Genomic DNA, 16,117 nt, shown 5'->3' with positions numbered 1-16,117 from the left:
CTCTCACTTTCTCCCTCCCTAAATCCCTCTCACTCCCTCCCTCCCTACATGGAGTTGCCTGCGTGTCAAGTACACCTTCACACACTCACGTCAACAAAGTGTCCAGCCTCATTACAAACAGTTTTATACCGAGAACGTTTTAACTACACCCGATGATCATTCAACCCTTCCTCCTAAGGTTTCCCAACGTCAAGAAACTGTCGTACTAAAGTGCCCTTATCCTAACTCACCAGAGGACCCAAAACAGAAAACGTGACATGACTTCAATATCGCGAGCCGCTACCATTTTCTAGTACGACTAGAAAAATATACAACAGATTATACGTCAAAATGCGACACACTGTTAGGAGGAGAGGTTGACTAGAGTAACATCCTCGCCACAGTCATCGTCACACCCGGGGTCCCCAGGGTCCTCCCAGACCCCGCCACAGTCATCGTCACACCCGGGGTCCCCAGGGTCCTCCCAGACCCCGCCACAGTCATCGTCACACCCGGGGTCCCCAGGGTCCTCCCAGACCCCGCCACAGTCATCGTCACACCTGGGGTCCCCAGGGTCTTCCCAGACCCCGCCACAGTCATCGTCACACCCGGGGTCCCCAGGGTCCTCCCAGACCCCGCCACAGTCATCGTCACACCCGGGGTCCCCAGGGTCCTCCCAGACCCCGCCACAGTCATCGTCACACCCGGGGTCCCCAGGGTCCTCCCAGACCCCGCCACAGTCATCGTCACACCCGGGGTCCCCAGGGTCCTCCCAGACCCCGCCACAGTCATCGTCACACCCGGGGTCCCCAGGGTCCTCCCAGACCCCGCCACAGTCATCGTCACACCCGGGGTCCCCAGGGTCCTCCCAGACCCCGCCACAGTCATCGTCACACCCGGGGTCCCCTGGGTCCTCCCAGACCCCGCCACACTCATGTTGGGGGGAAGAACTACCTAAGCTACTCTATCCCTTTGAGATGTATTTTTCCTTGTCTCAATAAACATACTTGAACTCATGGAAGCCAAGCTGCAGCTCTTGGAGTACCATCAAACACGATGGTGTTTGGAATACATTTTAGTTTTCTAAATCAAATGATGGTGGTCGTGTCATGGGAGATTGTAAAAAGAAACTTCGATAGCAGTGAATAGTTAAGAACTATTACCAATCATTGGTGAAGTTAGGTCCCAGGAGCTGAAGTTGCTTATAGCTTTTGCACGTCCTCTGGTCAAATATTTTAGCTGTGTAAAGTTAATGCACAGTAAATAAAGATATTGCATTTAATTTAAAAATATATGTATTGATAATTATTGTTTCATTCAAATAAGAAAAAGTTTGTTTTTACTGCAGATATTTAGCACTGACACACACTTTCAGCGATATTATTGTAGATATCCGAAGCAGTTATATTACTTTTTCCTTTACATAAAATTTGGAGGAAACACGTTTTTCGTCGCAATATAAAAAATTAAATAGATGAAATTTCGAGAGGCGTGTATTACACACTCACATTTTTGGACGTGTGCACAACATTCCCACAACATTCTCAGCTCCAGGACTAATTTATTATTCGGGGAAAAATCCTCTTCCTTTCTCATACGATTAAATCTCAATATTTGTCATCAGAAAATGGTACAAACTCGTATAGATGAAAGTGCTTCTGTTGCTTTTGGTGTTATATTTTCGACTTAGTTACTTATTAAGATATGATTGTAAGTAATATGTGTCTTTATGGGATTTAATATCTATATGGGAATATTTGCAACGTCTGTACAGCATAGTCTGCATGGGAAATGTCTGCATGGGGAAATGTCTGCATGGGAAATGTCTGCATGGGGAAATGTCTGCATGGGGAAATGTCTGCATGGGGAAATGTCTGCATGGGGAAATGTCTGCATGGGGAAATGTCTGCATGGGGAAATGTCTGCATGGGAAATGTCTGCATGGGAAATGTCTGCATGGGAAATGTCTGCATGGGGAAATGTCTGCATGGGGAAATGTCTGCATGGGGAAATGTCTGCATGGGGAAATGTCTGCATGGGGAAATGTCTGCATGGGGAAATGTCTGCATGGGGAAATGTCTGCATGGGGAAATGTCTGCATGGGGAAATGTCTGCATGGGGAAATGTCTGCATGGGAAATGTCTGCATGGGATAGCATGTACCGGTATGTCTGTATGGAAACGTGTGTGTATAGAAATGTCTTAATAGGAATATCTGTGTGGCAGTGTGCGCATGGGAATGTGTACAGGAATGCCTGTATACTAGAGTGATTGACAATATATCGGGTCAGCTCCAACACCTGCTCTGCTGGCATGTGAGGCGGCGGCGGCTGCTGCGGTGCTCCTGCTGCTGTTCCTGTGTTCCCTGGTCCGAGGACTCCCTGGTCCGAGGACTCCCTGGTCCGAGGACTCCCTGGTCCGAGGACTCCCTGGTCCGAGGACTCCCTGGTCCGAGGACTCCCTGGTCCGAGGACTCCCTGGTCCGAGGACTCCCTGGTCCGAGGACTCCCTGGTCCGAGGACTCCCTGGTCCGAGGACTCCCTGGTCCGAGGACTCCCTGGTCCGAGGACTCCCTGGTCCGAGGACTCCCTGGTCCGAGGACTCCCTGGTCCGAGGACTCCCTGGTCCGAGAACTCCCTGGTCCCCACACCCACCACAGTATTGTCTGAAATTTCCGACACCCCCAAACACTAACCCCTGACACAGTAAGGTAAATACGTTGTGTCAAGATACTAATTTTACTAACTATACTAATAGTCTACTATTCGAAAGGCTAGAAGTTCTAGAACATGCGAAGGGATGATTGCGTTAGCCGTAACATGTTCGGTGACTATTCCTTTGCCTAACTCTTGATAAAACCCCGTCTGCAATCTGCTTTCATTTGCGATTACATTTGAGATTAAATGTGCATCTTGGACTGAGTTTAATCAGTAACCAGATAGAATTCCTTGAGTTTCTCTTTATAGTATAGTTTAAAACCGCCGTGAATAAGTGCTTCATGGAGGAAGAGGAATGATCATGCTGGGATTGCTATCCCAATATAACACTCCCCAAATTACTTAATTCTTCGCGATAAGACATCAGAAACAGCACAAAATAGTAATTCATAGTAATTGAGGATAATAAAATCACTCATAAATAAGTACCTACTTCTCTTCATTCGTAAATTTGCATCGAAAGAAGTGCCGTGACAATAGACTATCAGCTGTGGGAGGAGGGAGGACGCCGCGCCACGGGGGGAGTGGGTCAGCACACGGCACTGGAGACGGACGGATGTACCACGTGTTCTAGATTTGGACGCCATATTTGTTTTTATAAGACAGAGAAGTTCTCTCTTGACGGTGCAAGTGGAGCAGCAGAGTCGTGCCGTAGAACGGATTAACCAAACATCGGACTGTCGCATTCTCCAAGCACGAGAGAACGTGTCCCGGTTGTATAAAATTAAATCTTGTTACTTGAGATCAGTAATAGTAGTAATTCAACCGGGTTACGAGGCATACCTAATAAACAATCCCAGTAAGCTTCACTCAATCCTCATTAGGTACTATCTAAAATGTTCTTATAAAGTCAATATAGTAGTCTGTAGCAATTAGTATATTGTGAAATCTCGGCAGATCTATTGTCACGACGTGAGAGAGTATCCCACCTGTTCCAAGACGCTGGAGTGCTGGACGCAGTGACCACGAAGTCCACCTTGCATGACCCGCCTGTTGTCTACTCCCGTGTTACTCCACTACGGGCTCACCGTAGCCCGTGCTACTTGGATCTTTTAGTTCCAGGTAGCGAATCTTTAACATCATCATCCCGTGTCCTTGCTAGTGTTGGAGGACATCTTCTGACCAGCTAGGCTAAAGTTTTCTTACAATTAACCATTAGTAGTGTAGCATACTGACCCATTCACTGAAATATTATCCTAAATAATTAGGTTGGTTTAACATTATTATAGCCCCCAAATTTATGTGTGTATAGGGTAACATCTAGCGGGAATAGAACTTAAACTTACAGTCCACTTACTCATAACAAATCTAAATTTAAATAAACACCTGCTGGGAAATTCCTCACAAGTATAAACACTACCCCATCACCTTCTCTTCATGTTACACGAGGCCTTTTGGCATCCTTTTTTTATTATTTTTGCTTTCAATCTCTCATTCACTACGTGCTATCCCAACAATTCTCTCTCCCTGCCCCTGCTCATGCCCCTGCTCACGACCCTGCTCATGCCTCTACTCATAACCCTGCTCATGCTCTTGACTCTTGTCCTTGACATAGCAAGAACGAGAACTCTCAGAAATCAGAAGTTTTCAGTTCTCAGAACTTTTTCTTTTCCATTCCTTAGTGTGGTGTTAATTATCTCAGCGCCTCTATGTCTCCTATTTACTGGTCGCGACCCGCCAGGCTCGCCCTAGTGCTGCTGCAGCCTGGTGTGTGCTTCATGTGTTCCCTACACCTTGCTTCTGCCTCCCTCCGCGCACCTCTTATCTCCTTCCTTACATGTTATCGCCGCCTTTATCTCCCCGCCTCGTCTGCCCACCCACCACTGTTGACTTTCTTCTTCAGTAATGGCGGTCTAATGGAGATGGCAACATTTTTTATGGGACTCTGCTTCCGCCTGAACCAGGGAGCTGGGGCGTCCCCCCTTGAGCTGTGACGTCATGACACCATAGGGGGCGTCCCCCTTGAGCTGTGACGTCATGGATACCACAGGGCGTCCCCCTTGAGCTGTGACGTCATGGACACCACAGGGGCGTCCCCCCCTTGAGCTGTGACGTCATGGATACCACAGGGCGTCCCCCTTGAGCTGTGACGTCATGGACACACTGGACGACCGTCCTCTTACAAATTACGTCTCTTTTTACTGATATACGCTACGGCCAATTATCGACGTAATTCTAAATATCAATTTATTTTCCAATTAAATTTTAGACTTTGTTTCTCCCAGAAGAAAAAAGTCCTATGGTAGGTTAGGAGGACAGGAAGATCTCGCAAAGTTTCAAAAAGTCATGAAAACTTTTAATTTAAAGTTTCCTCTCCTAACCTAACAGCCAGAGGACCCAAAACAGAAAACGGGACAGTATGTCACTTTCGCCAGCCGATTTCATTTTAATTTACGTCGATTTTTAGCCCGAGTGTGTGTACGAGGAAAGAGCGACGTCATATGTGAGAGGACGAGACCGGCTTGTTGTGGCAACACCCTGAGCACACTGCACGGCGGCCCGCCACGCTGCACGGCGGGCCACCACACAGCACGGCGGCCCGCCACGCTGCACGGCGGGCCACCACGCTGCACGGCGGGCCGCCACGCTGCACGGCGGGCCACCACACTGCACGGCGGCCCGCCACGCTGCACGGCGGGCCACCACGCTGCACGGCGGGCCGCCCACGCTGCACGGCGGGCCGCCCACGCTGCACGGCGGGCCACCACGCTGCACGGCGGCCCACCACGCTGCACGGCGGGCCCCCACGCTGCTCGGCGGGCCGCCCACGCTGCTCGGCGGGCCGCCCACGCTGCACGGCGGGCCGCCCACGCTGCACGGCGGGCCGCCCACGCTGCACGGCGGCCCGCCCACGCTGCACGGCGGCCCGCCCACGCTGCACGGCGGCCCGCCCACGCTGCACGGCGGCCCGCCCACGCTGCACGGCGGCCCGCCCACGCTGCACGGCGGCCCGCCCACGCTGCACGGCGGCCCGCCCACGCTGCACGGCGGCCCGCCACGCTGCACGGCGGCCCGCCACGCTGCACGGCGGGCCACCACACTGCACGGCGGGCCGCCACCACACTGCACGGCGGGCCGCCACCACACTGCACGGCGGGCCGCCACCACACTGCACGGCGGGCCGCCACGCTGCACGGCGGGCCACCCACACTGCACGGCGGGCCACCCACACTGCACGGCGGCCCGCCACGCTGCACGGCGGGCCACCCACGCTGCACGGCGGGCCACCCACGCTGCACGGCGGGCCACCACACTGCACGGCGGGCTACCACACTGCACGGCGGGCCACCACACTGCACGGCGGCCCGCCACGCTGCACGGCGGGCCACCACACTGCACGGCGGCCCGCCACGCTGCACGGCGGGCCACCCACGCTGCACGGCGGGCCACCCACACTGCACGGCGGGCCACCCACACTGCACGGCGGGCCACCCACACTAGCAAACACGTGTTCACATGAGATGCTAAAGAGCAAGCTAAGCCAACCAATCGGTGTTAAGAGCACCTGGTGGTAGACAAGGCAGTCGAGAGCTGTCAGACAACGTCATCAAAGATCAGCCAGGCAGCAGGTGTTAACTACCGTACTAATTATCAATTAATTTACGAGTTTAATCCTTCCAGGTAATCTTTGAGGAGGGTGATGGGCAAGGAGGGGGAAGGATGAAGGGAAACTGGGTAGGGAAGGGAATGAGGGAGGGAGGAGGACATGGGAGGGGAAGTAGTGTGAGGGAAAGTGTTTATGGGGAAGGGTAAATGAGCATCGGATGAGTTTAAAGACCAACCAACTAACAAATCACGTCGGGTGGTTAGTGCACCAACTACAAGTCCCTTGAACAGGTCAAAATTCCCGCTGCTCGCTCAGTAGTGATGATTGATGGGCCTGGGAGAGGGGGGGGGGGGGGGGAGGGGAGGTTTTGGGGCGGCCCAAAATACAGTATAATTTATCAAGCGCCTTAAGACGACAGACAGAAGGTCAGGCAATTAGCGGGAGGTGGGTTAACCGCGCCTCCAGACTGACAGCTTTATCAATCATCTGTCAAGGCCGTGACGTCAATGTTCAATCGATTCATCAAATCAGTTACGCCGTCTCGAAGGTAATACCGAGGAAGCCTATAGTTGTTTACATGTAAACAGCTGATCGGTGTCACATTAATGATCCACCCATGTAGTGCTGGCCACCCATGTAGTGGTGGCCACCCATGTAGTGCTGTCCACCCATGTAGTGGTGGCCACCCGTGTAGTGGTGGCCACCCGTGTAGTGGTGGCCACCCGTGTAGTGGTGGCCACCCGTGTAGTGGTGGCCACCCGTGTAGTGGTGGCCACCCGTGTAGTGGTGGCCACCCGTGTAGTGGTGGCCACCCGTGTAGTGGTGGCCACCCGTGTAGTGGTGGCCACCCGTGTAGTGGTGGCCACCCGTGTAGTGGTGGCCACCCGTGTAGTGGTGGCCACCCGTGTAGTGCTGGCCACCCGTGTAGTGGTGGCCACCCGTGTAGTGCTGGCCACCCGTGTAGTGCTGGCCACCCGTGTAGTGCTGGCCACCCATGTAGTGCTGGCCACCCGTGTAGTGCTGGCCACCCGTGTAGTGGTGGCCACCCGTGTAGTGGTGGCCACCCGTGTAGTGGTGGCCACCCGTGTAGTGGTGGCCACCCATGTAGTGGTGGCCACCCATGTAGTGGTGGCCACCCATGTAGTGGTGGCCACCCATGTAGTGGTGGCCACCCATGTAGTGGTGGCCACCCATGTAGTGGTGGCCACCCATGTAGTGGTGGCCACCCGTGTAGTGCTGGCCACCCATGTAGTGGTGGCCACCCATGTAGTGGTGGCCACCCGTGTAGTGGTGGCCACCCGTGTAGTGGTGGCCACCCATGTAGTGGTAGCCACCCGTGTAGTGCTGGCCACCCGTGTAGTGCTGGCCACCCATGTAGTGGTGGCCACCCATGTAGTGGTGGCCACCCGTGTAGTGCTGGCCACCCGTGTAGTGGTGGCCACCCGTGTAGTGGTGGCCACCCGTGTAGTGGTGGCCACCCGTGTAGTGGTGGCCACCCGTGTAGTGGTGGCCACCCGTGTAGTGGTGGCCACCCGTGTAGTGGTGGCCACCCGTGTAGTGCTGGCCACCCGTGTAGTGCTGGCCACCCATGTAGTGGTGGCCACCCATGTAGTGGTGGCCACCCATGTAGTGGTGGCCACCCATGTAGTGGTGGCCACCCGTGTAGTGGTGGCCACCCGTGTAGTGGTGGCCACCCGTGTAGTGGTGGCCACCCGTGTAGTGGTGGCCACCCGTGTAGTGGTGGCCACCCGTGTAGTGGTGGCCACCCGTGTAGTGGTGGCCACCCGTGTAGTGGTGGCCACCCGTGTAGTGGTGGCCACCCGTGTAGTGGTGGCCACCCGTGTAGTGGTGGCCACCCGTGTAGTGGTGGCCACCCGTGTAGTGGTGGCCACCCGTGTAGTGGTGGCCACCCGTGTAGTGGTGGCCACCCGTGTAGTGGTGGCCACCCGTGTAGTGGTGGCGACCCGTGTAGTGGTGGCCACCCGTGTAGTGGTGGCCACCCATGTAATGTTGGCCACCCGTGTAGTGTTGGCCACCCGTGTAGTGGTGGCCACCCATGTAGTGGTGGCCACCCATGTAGTGGTGGCCACCCATGTAATGTTGGCCACCCGTGTAGTGGTGGCCACCCGTGTAGTGGTGGCCACCCGTGTAGTGGTGGCCACCCGTGTAGTGGTGGCCACCCATGTAGTGGTGGCCACCCATGTAGTGGTGGCCACCCATGTAGTGGTGGCCACCCGTGTAATGTTGGCCACCCATGCAGTGGTTCCACCCATGTAATGTCGGCCACCCATGTAGTGGTGGCCACCCATGTAGTGGTGGCCACCCGTGTAGTGGTGGCCACCCATGTAGTGGTGGCCACCCATGTAATGTTGGCCACCCATGTAGTGGTGGCCACCCATGTAGTGGTGGCCACCCGTGTAGTGGTGGCCACCCGTGTAGTGGTGGCCACCCGTGTAGTGGTGGCCACCCATGTAGTGGTGGCCACCCGTGTAGTGGTGGCCACCCATGTAGTGGTGGCCACCCATGTAGTGGTGGCCACCCGTGTAGTGGTGGCCACCCGTGTAGTGGTGGCCACCCGTGTAGTGGTGGCCACCCGTGTAGTGGTGGCCACCCGTGTAGTGGTGGCTACCCGTGTAGTGGTGGCCACCCATGTAATGTTGGCCACCCATGTAGTGGTGGCCACCCGTGTAGTGGTGGCCACCCGTGTAGTGGTGGCCACCCATGTAATGTTGGCCACCCATGTAGTGGTTCCACCCATGTAATGTCGGCCACCCATGTAGTGGTGGCCACCCGTGTAGTGGTGGCCACCCGTGTAGTGGTGGCCACCCATGTAATGTTGGCCACCCATGTAGTGGTGGCCACCCGTGTAGTGGTGGCCACCCGTGTAGTGGTGGCCACCCGTGTAGTGGTGGCCACCCGTGTAGTGGTGGCCACCCGTGTAGTGGTGGCCACCCGTGTAATGTTGGCCACCCGTGTAGTGGTGGCCACCCGTGTAGTGGTGGCCACCCGTGTAGTGGTGGCCACCCGTGTAGTGGTGGCCACCCGTGTAGTGGTGGCCACCCGTGTAGTGGTGGCCACCCATGTAGTGGCCACCCGTGTAGTGGTGGCCACCCGTGTAGTGGTGGCCACCCGTGTAGTGGTGGCCACCCATGTAGTGGTGGCCACCCATGTAATGTTGGCCACCCATGTAGTGGTGGCCACCCGTGTAGTGGTGGCCACCCGTGTAGTGGTGGCCACCCATGTAATGTTGGCCACCCATGTAGTGGTTCCACCCATGTAATGTCGGCCACCCATGTAGTGGTGGCCACCCGTGTAGTGGTGGCCACCCAAGTAGTGGTGGCCACCCATGTAATGTTGGCCACCCGTGTAGTGGTGGCCACCCGTGTAGTGGTGGCCACCCGTGTAGTGGTGGCCACCCGTGTAGTGGTGGCCACCCGTGTAGTGGTGGCCACCCGTGTAGTGGTGGCCACCCGTGTAGTGGTGGCCACCCGTGTAGTGGTGGCCACCCGTGTAGTGGTGGCCACCCGTGTAGTGGTGGCCACCCGTGCAGTGGTGGCCACCCGTGCAGTGGTGGCCACCCGTGCAGTGGTGGCCACCCGTGCAGTGGTGGCCACCCGTGCAGTGGTGGCCACCCGTGCAGTGGTGGCCACCCGTGCAGTGGTGGCCACCCGTGCAGTGGTGGCCACCCGTGCAGTGGTGGCCACCCGTGCAGTGGTGGCCACCCGTGCAGTGGTGGCCACCCGTGCAGTGGTGGCCACCCGTGCAGTGGTGGCCACCCGTGCAGTGGTGGCCACCCGTGCAGTGGTGGCCACCCGTGCAGTGGTGGCCACCCGTGCAGTGGTGGCCACCCGTGCAGTGGTGGCCACCCGTGCAGTGGTGGCCACCCGTGCAGTGGTGGCCACCCGTGCAGTGGTGGCCACCCGTGCAGTGGTGGCCACCCGTGCAGTGGTGGCCACCCGTGCAGTGGTGGCCACCCGTGCAGTGGTGGCCACCCGTGTAGTGCTGGCCACCCGTGTAGTGCTGGCCACCCGTGTAGTGCTGGCCACCCGTGTAGTGCTGGCCACCCGTGTAGTGCTGGCCACCCGTGTAGTGCTGGCCACCCGTGTAGTGCTGGCCACCCGTGTAGTGCTGGCCACCCGTGTAGTGGTGGCCACCCGTGTAGTGCTGGCCACCCATGTAGTGGTGGCCACCCGTGTAGTGCTGGCCACCCGTGTAGTGCTGGCCACCCGTGTAGTGGTGGCCACCCGTGTAGCGGTGGCCACCCGTGTAGTGGTGGCCACCCGTGTAGTGCTGGCCACCCGTGTAGTGCTGGCCACCCATGTAGTGTGCTCTAGTAACGGGGGACGGAGAAATGTCTTCTCTCGTCCATTAGCCCGCCCTTAGCTAACTATTCTAGAGCACCCCCAGAGTTCCTACAGCAACCTCTCTAGTTGAACACCTTGTCACCTCGTTATTTCATTACCAAGGTGCTACACCCACAAGGCATTGTACCTGATCACCTACCAGCAACTCCAGACAACTCTAGAACATTTCACTGCCACGAAATGAAAATCAAAAGAAATGAAGGGGTTATTAAATGGGGTGGAGTAATGTGTGTGTGAGGGATGGGGTGAGGAATGGAGAGAGGTAGAAGGGAGGTGGGAGGATTATGGAGTATATGGAAGTAGTGAGGAGTGGGGTCAGGTATAAGGGAAAGTTTGAAAAGAGTCGGAGGAAGAAACTGAGAACAAGAAGAAGGAGAAGAAGTAGAAGGTTGAAGAGTAGAAAGTAGAAGGCAGAAAAGGCTGCCACCATCCATTCTAAGCTCAGTACATACAAGACCAGGAATGGAACTTGTCTGTTTAAGTTGTTATCAAATGTGAAAATCCAAGATCTAGAGGAACGCAAAGTCAGATTAAAAAGCAAGTTAATCAAGTATATATTTAACATGATAGGTATCATAATTCAGGCAATTTAGCTTAATGTTTACTATACCAAGAGTAATATACAATGTGAGTCACCACACAGGACATTGAGACCACCACGGCTGTCTCACCCTGAAATCCCACAACACCTTCAGTTGGAGACATCAAATTTGTCACCTTACAGTTCAACTCAGCAAGTGACAGCTTAATATGCATAGAGAGGCGGTGGAGGGGGCTGACAGGCAGAGCCTCCACCCTTCCCCCGTCAAACCGACAGCCTGTCTCGGCTGCTGTTCAATCGTCCAGCCTCTCTGTCTGCTCTGTTATCTCCTGATGCTCTATGCTGTCGAATGTACAGTTCCCTGGGTATTTATGGGGGAACCAGGAGTAAACCTCCACCTACTAAGTACATAGCCTCAGGCCATCTACCTACCACGCCTGGACAGCGGCTTGTTTGATCAAAAGACACTACCAACCGACTGCAAATTATCAGCTTAGCAGAAGCAAGGTCAATTCACACGACCCGACCCCTGGTCAACTTGTAGTCATTAACACTCTCGAGGTGTGATTTTTTAATTGCTAAAGGGAGCCGGTCGGCCGAGCGGACACCACGCTGGACTTGTGATCCTGTGGTCCCGGGTTCGATCCCGGGCGCCGGCGAGAAACAATGGGCAGAGTTTCTTTCACCCTATGCCCCTGTTACCTAGCAGTAAAATAGGTACCTGGGTGTTAGTCAGCTGTCACGGGCTGCTTCCTAGGGGTGGAGGCCTGGTCGAGGACCGGGCCGCGGGGAAACTAAGCCCCGAAATCATCTCAAGATAACCTAAAGATAACACCCATGTAGTGTACTCTGGCCCACCCATGTAGTGTACTCTGGCCCACCCATGTAGTGTACTCTGGCCCACCCATGTAGTGTACTCTGGCCCACCCATGTAGTGTACTCTGGCCCACCCATGTAGTGTACTCGGGCCACCCATGTAGTGTACTCTGGCCCACCCATGTAGTGTACTCTGGCCCACCCATGTAGTGTACTCTGGCCCACCCATGTAGTGTACTCTGGCCCACCCATGTAGTGTACTCTGGCCCACCCATGTAGTGTACTCTGGCCCACCCATGTAGTGTACTCTGGCCCACCCATGTAGTGTACTCGGGCCACCCATGTAGTGTACTCGAGCCACCCATGTAGTGTACTCTGGCCCACCCATGTAGTGTACTCTGGCCCACCCATGTAGTGTACTCTGGCCCACCCATGTAGTGTACTCTGGCCCACCCATGTAGTGTACTCTGGCCCACCCATGTAGTGTACTCTGGCCCACCCATGTAGTGTACTCTGGCCCACCCATGTAGTGTACTCTGGCCCACCCATGTAGTGTACTCTGGCCCACCCATGTTGTGTACTCTGGCCCACCCATGTAGTGTACTCTGGGCCACCCATGTAGTGTACTCTGGCCCACCCATGTAGTGTACTCTGGCCCACCCATGTAGTGTACTCTGGCCCACCCATGTAGTGTACTCTGGCCCACCCATGTAGTGTACTCTGGCCCACCCATGTAGTGTACTCTGGCCCACCCATGTAGTGTACTCTGGCCCACCCATGTAGTGTACTCTGGCCCACCCATGTAGTGTACTCTGGCCCACCCATGTAGTGTACTCTGGCCCACCCATGTAGTGTACTCTGGCCCACCCATGTAGTGTACTCTGGCCCACCCATGTAGTGTACTCTGGCCCACCCATGTAGTGTACTCTGGCCCACCCATGTAGTGTACTCTGGCCCACCCATGTAGTGTACTCTGGCCCACCCATGTAGTGTACTCTGGCCCACCCATGTAGTGTACTCTGGCCCACCCATGTAGTGTACTCTGGCCCACCCATGTAGTGTACTCTGGCCCACCCATGTAGTGTACTCTGGCCCACCCATGTAGTGTACTCTGGCCACCCACGTAGTGTACTCTGGCCCACCCATGTAGTGTACTCTGGCCCACCCATGTAGTGTACTCTGGCCACCCACGTAGTGTACTCTGGCCACCCATGTAGTGTACTCTGGCCCACCCATGTAGTGTACTCTGGCCCACCCATGTAGTGTACTCTGGCCCACCCATGTAGTGTACTCTGGGCCACCCACGTAGTGTACTCTGGGCCACCCACGTAGTGTACTCTGGCCCACCCATGTAGTGTACTCTGGCCCACCCATGTAGTGTACTCTGGCCCACCCATGTAGTGTACTCTGGCCCACCCATGTAGTGTACTCTGGGCCACCCATGTAGTGTACTCTGGACACCCATGTAGTGTACTCGGGCCACCCACGTAATGTACTCGGGCCACCCACGTAGTGTACTCTGGCCCACCCACGTAGTGTACTCTGGCCCACCCACGTAGTGTACTCTGGCCCACCCATGTAGTGTACTCGGGCCACCCACGTAGTGTACTCTGGCCCACCCATGTAGTGTACTCTGGCCACCCACGTAGTGTACTCTGGCCCACCCATGTAGTGTACTCGGGCCACCCACGTAGTGTACTCTGGCCCACCCATGTAGTGTACTCTGGCCACCCACGTAGTGTACTCTGGCCCACCCATGTAGTGTACTCTGGCCCACCCATGTAGTGTACTCTGGCCCACCCATGTAGTGTACTCTGGCCCACCCACGTAGTGTACTCTGGCCCACCCATGTAGTGTACTCGGGCCACCCATGTTGTGTACTCTGGCCCACCCATGTTGTGTACTCTGGCCCACCCATGTTGTGTACTCTGGCCCACCCATGTTGTGTACTCTGGCCCACCCATGTAGTGTACTCTGGCCCACCCACGTAGTGTACTCTGGCCCACCCACGTAGTGTACTCTGGCCCACCCATGTAGTGTACTCGGGCCACCCATGTTGTGTACTCTGGCCCACCCATGTTGTGTACTCTGGCCCACCCATGTTGTGTACTGTGGCCCACCCATGTAGAATGCTCCAACCACTGAAAGTCACTTGGCACCTTCACAACACCTTAAGACTCCTTATAAATAAGTGTCCGCTATCTGCCAATCTTTCTCTCACAACACTACAAATTATGCTACACCTGCCCCACACCCGGGCACAACACCTGCCCCACACCCGGGCACAACACCTGCCCCACACCCGGGCACAACACCTGCCCCACACCCGGGCACAACACCCGCCCCACACCCGGGCACAACACCCGCCCCACACCCGGGCACAACACCTGCCCCACACCCGGGCACAACACCCGCCCCACACCCGGGCACAACACCCGCCCCACACCCGGGCACAACACCCGCCCCACACCCGGGCACAACACCCGCCCCACACCCGGGCACAACACCCGCCCCACACCCGGGCACAACACCCGCCCCACACCCGGGCACAACACCCGCCCCACACCCGGGCACAACACCCGCCCCACACCCGGGCACAACACCCGCCCCACACCCGGGCACAACACCCGCCCCACACCCGGGCACAACACCCGCCCCACACCCGGGCACAACACCCGCCCCACACCCGGGCACAACACCCGCCCCACACCCGGGCACAACACCCGCCCCACACCCGGGCACAACACCCGCCCCACACCCGGGCACAACACCCGCCCCACACCCGGGCACAACACCCGCCCCACACCCGGGCACAACACCCGCCCTACACCCGGGCACAACACCCGCCCCACACCCGGGCACAACACCCGCCCCACACCCGGGCACAACACCCGCCCCACACCCGGGCACAACACCCGCCCCACACCCGGGCACAACACCCGCCCCACACCCGGGCACAACACCCGCCCCACACCCGGGCACAACACCCGCCCCACACCCGGGCACAACACCCGCCCCACACCCGGGCACAACACCCGCCCCACACCCGGGCACAACACCCGCCCCACACCCGGGCACAACACCCGCCCCACACCCGGGCACAACACCCGCCCCACACCCGGGCACAACACCCGCCCTACACCCGGGCACAACACCCGCCCCACACCCGGGCACAACACCCGCCCCACACCCGGGCACAACACCCGCCCCACACCCGGGCACAACACCCGCCCCACACCCGGGCACAACACCCGCCCCACACCCGGGCACAACACCCGCCCCACACCCGGGCACAACACCTGCCCCACACCCGGGCACAACACCCGCCCCACACCCGGGCACAACACCCGCCCCACACCCGGGCACAACACCCGCCCCACACCCGGGCACAACACCCGCCCCACACCCGGGCACAACACCCGCCCCACACCCGGGCACAACACCTGCCCCACACCCGGGCACAACACCCGCCCTACACCCGGGCACAACACCCGCCCCACACCCGGGCACAACACCCGCCCCACACCCGGGCACAACACCTGCCCCACACCCGGGCACAACACCCGCCCCACACCCGGGCACAACACCTGCCCCACACCCGGGCACAACACCCGCCCCACACCCGGGCACAACACCCGCCCCACACCCGGGCACAACACCTGCCCCACACCCGGGCACAACACCCGCCCCACACCCGGGCACAACACCCGCCCCACACCCGGGCACAACACCCGCCCCACACCCGGGCACAACACCCGCCCCACACCCGGGCACAACACCCGCCCCACACCCGGGCACAACACCCGCCCCACACCCGGGCACAACACCCGCCCCACACCCGGGCACAACACCCGCCCCACACCCGGGCACAACACCCGCCCCACACCCGGGCACAACACCCGCCCCACACCCGGGCACAACACCCGCCCCACACCCGGGCACAACACCCGCCCCACACCCGGGCACAACACCCGCCCTACACCCGGGCACAACACCCGCCCTACACCCGGGCACAACACCCGCCCCACACCCGGGCACAACACCCGCCCCACACCCGGGCACAACACCTGCCCCACACCCGGGCACAACACCCGCCCTACACCCGGGCACAACACCCGCCCCACACCCGGGCACAACACCCGCCCCACACCCGG

At 57.9% G+C, this 16,117-nt stretch overlaps 3 protein-coding genes across 3 annotated transcripts; 1 reads left to right on the top strand and 2 right to left on the bottom strand.

Annotated features, from left to right (window-relative positions):
- Window positions 1-343: 343 nt before the first annotated feature.
- LOC138355241 (collagen alpha-1(VI) chain-like) lies at window positions 344-3,678 on the bottom strand. Its single transcript, XM_069310104.1, has 2 exons — window positions 3,625-3,678; window positions 344-943 (listed from the first exon to the last, which is right to left on the bottom strand). The coding sequence occupies exons 1-2, from the start codon at window positions 3,676-3,678 to the stop codon at window positions 344-346; spliced, it is 654 nt and encodes a 217-aa protein (XP_069166205.1).
- A 3,161-nt stretch (window positions 3,679-6,839) lies between these two features.
- Window positions 6,840-8,498, bottom strand: LOC138355240 (uncharacterized PE-PGRS family protein PE_PGRS54-like). The gene has a single exon (XM_069310103.1). It carries the CDS (start codon window positions 8,496-8,498, stop codon window positions 6,840-6,842), a length of 1,659 nt encoding a protein of 552 aa, XP_069166204.1.
- Window positions 8,499-9,521: 1,023 nt separating this feature from the next.
- On the top strand, window positions 9,522-10,625 carry LOC138355239 (mRNA decay activator protein ZFP36L3-like). Its single transcript, XM_069310102.1, has one exon. The coding sequence runs from the start codon at window positions 9,522-9,524 to the stop codon at window positions 10,623-10,625; it is 1,104 nt and encodes a 367-aa protein (XP_069166203.1).
- Window positions 10,626-16,117: the final 5,492 nt, after the last annotated feature.

This window comes from Procambarus clarkii, chromosome 66, assembly GCF_040958095.1.
Source record: "Procambarus clarkii isolate CNS0578487 chromosome 66, FALCON_Pclarkii_2.0, whole genome shotgun sequence".
Taxonomy (NCBI): Eukaryota; Metazoa; Arthropoda; class Malacostraca; order Decapoda; family Cambaridae; genus Procambarus; species Procambarus clarkii.
This window is presented reverse-complemented; position numbering and strand designations above follow the sequence as displayed.

Excerpts from the sequence above, each read along its gene's own strand:
- LOC138355241 (XM_069310104.1), bottom strand. The coding sequence starts at position 3,678 with ATGCAAGGTGGACTTCGTGGTCACTGCGTCCAGCACTCCAGCGTCTTG. Across the intron at positions 944-3,624 it reads ACTCCAGCGTCTTGGAACAG|AGTAGCTTAGGTAGTTCTTC; the intron begins GTGGGATACTCT and ends TCAAAGGGATAG.
- LOC138355240 (XM_069310103.1), bottom strand. The coding sequence starts at position 8,498 with ATGGGTGGCCAACATTACACGGGTGGCCACCACTACATGGGTGGCCAC.
- LOC138355239 (XM_069310102.1), top strand. The coding sequence starts at position 9,522 with ATGTCGGCCACCCATGTAGTGGTGGCCACCCGTGTAGTGGTGGCCACC.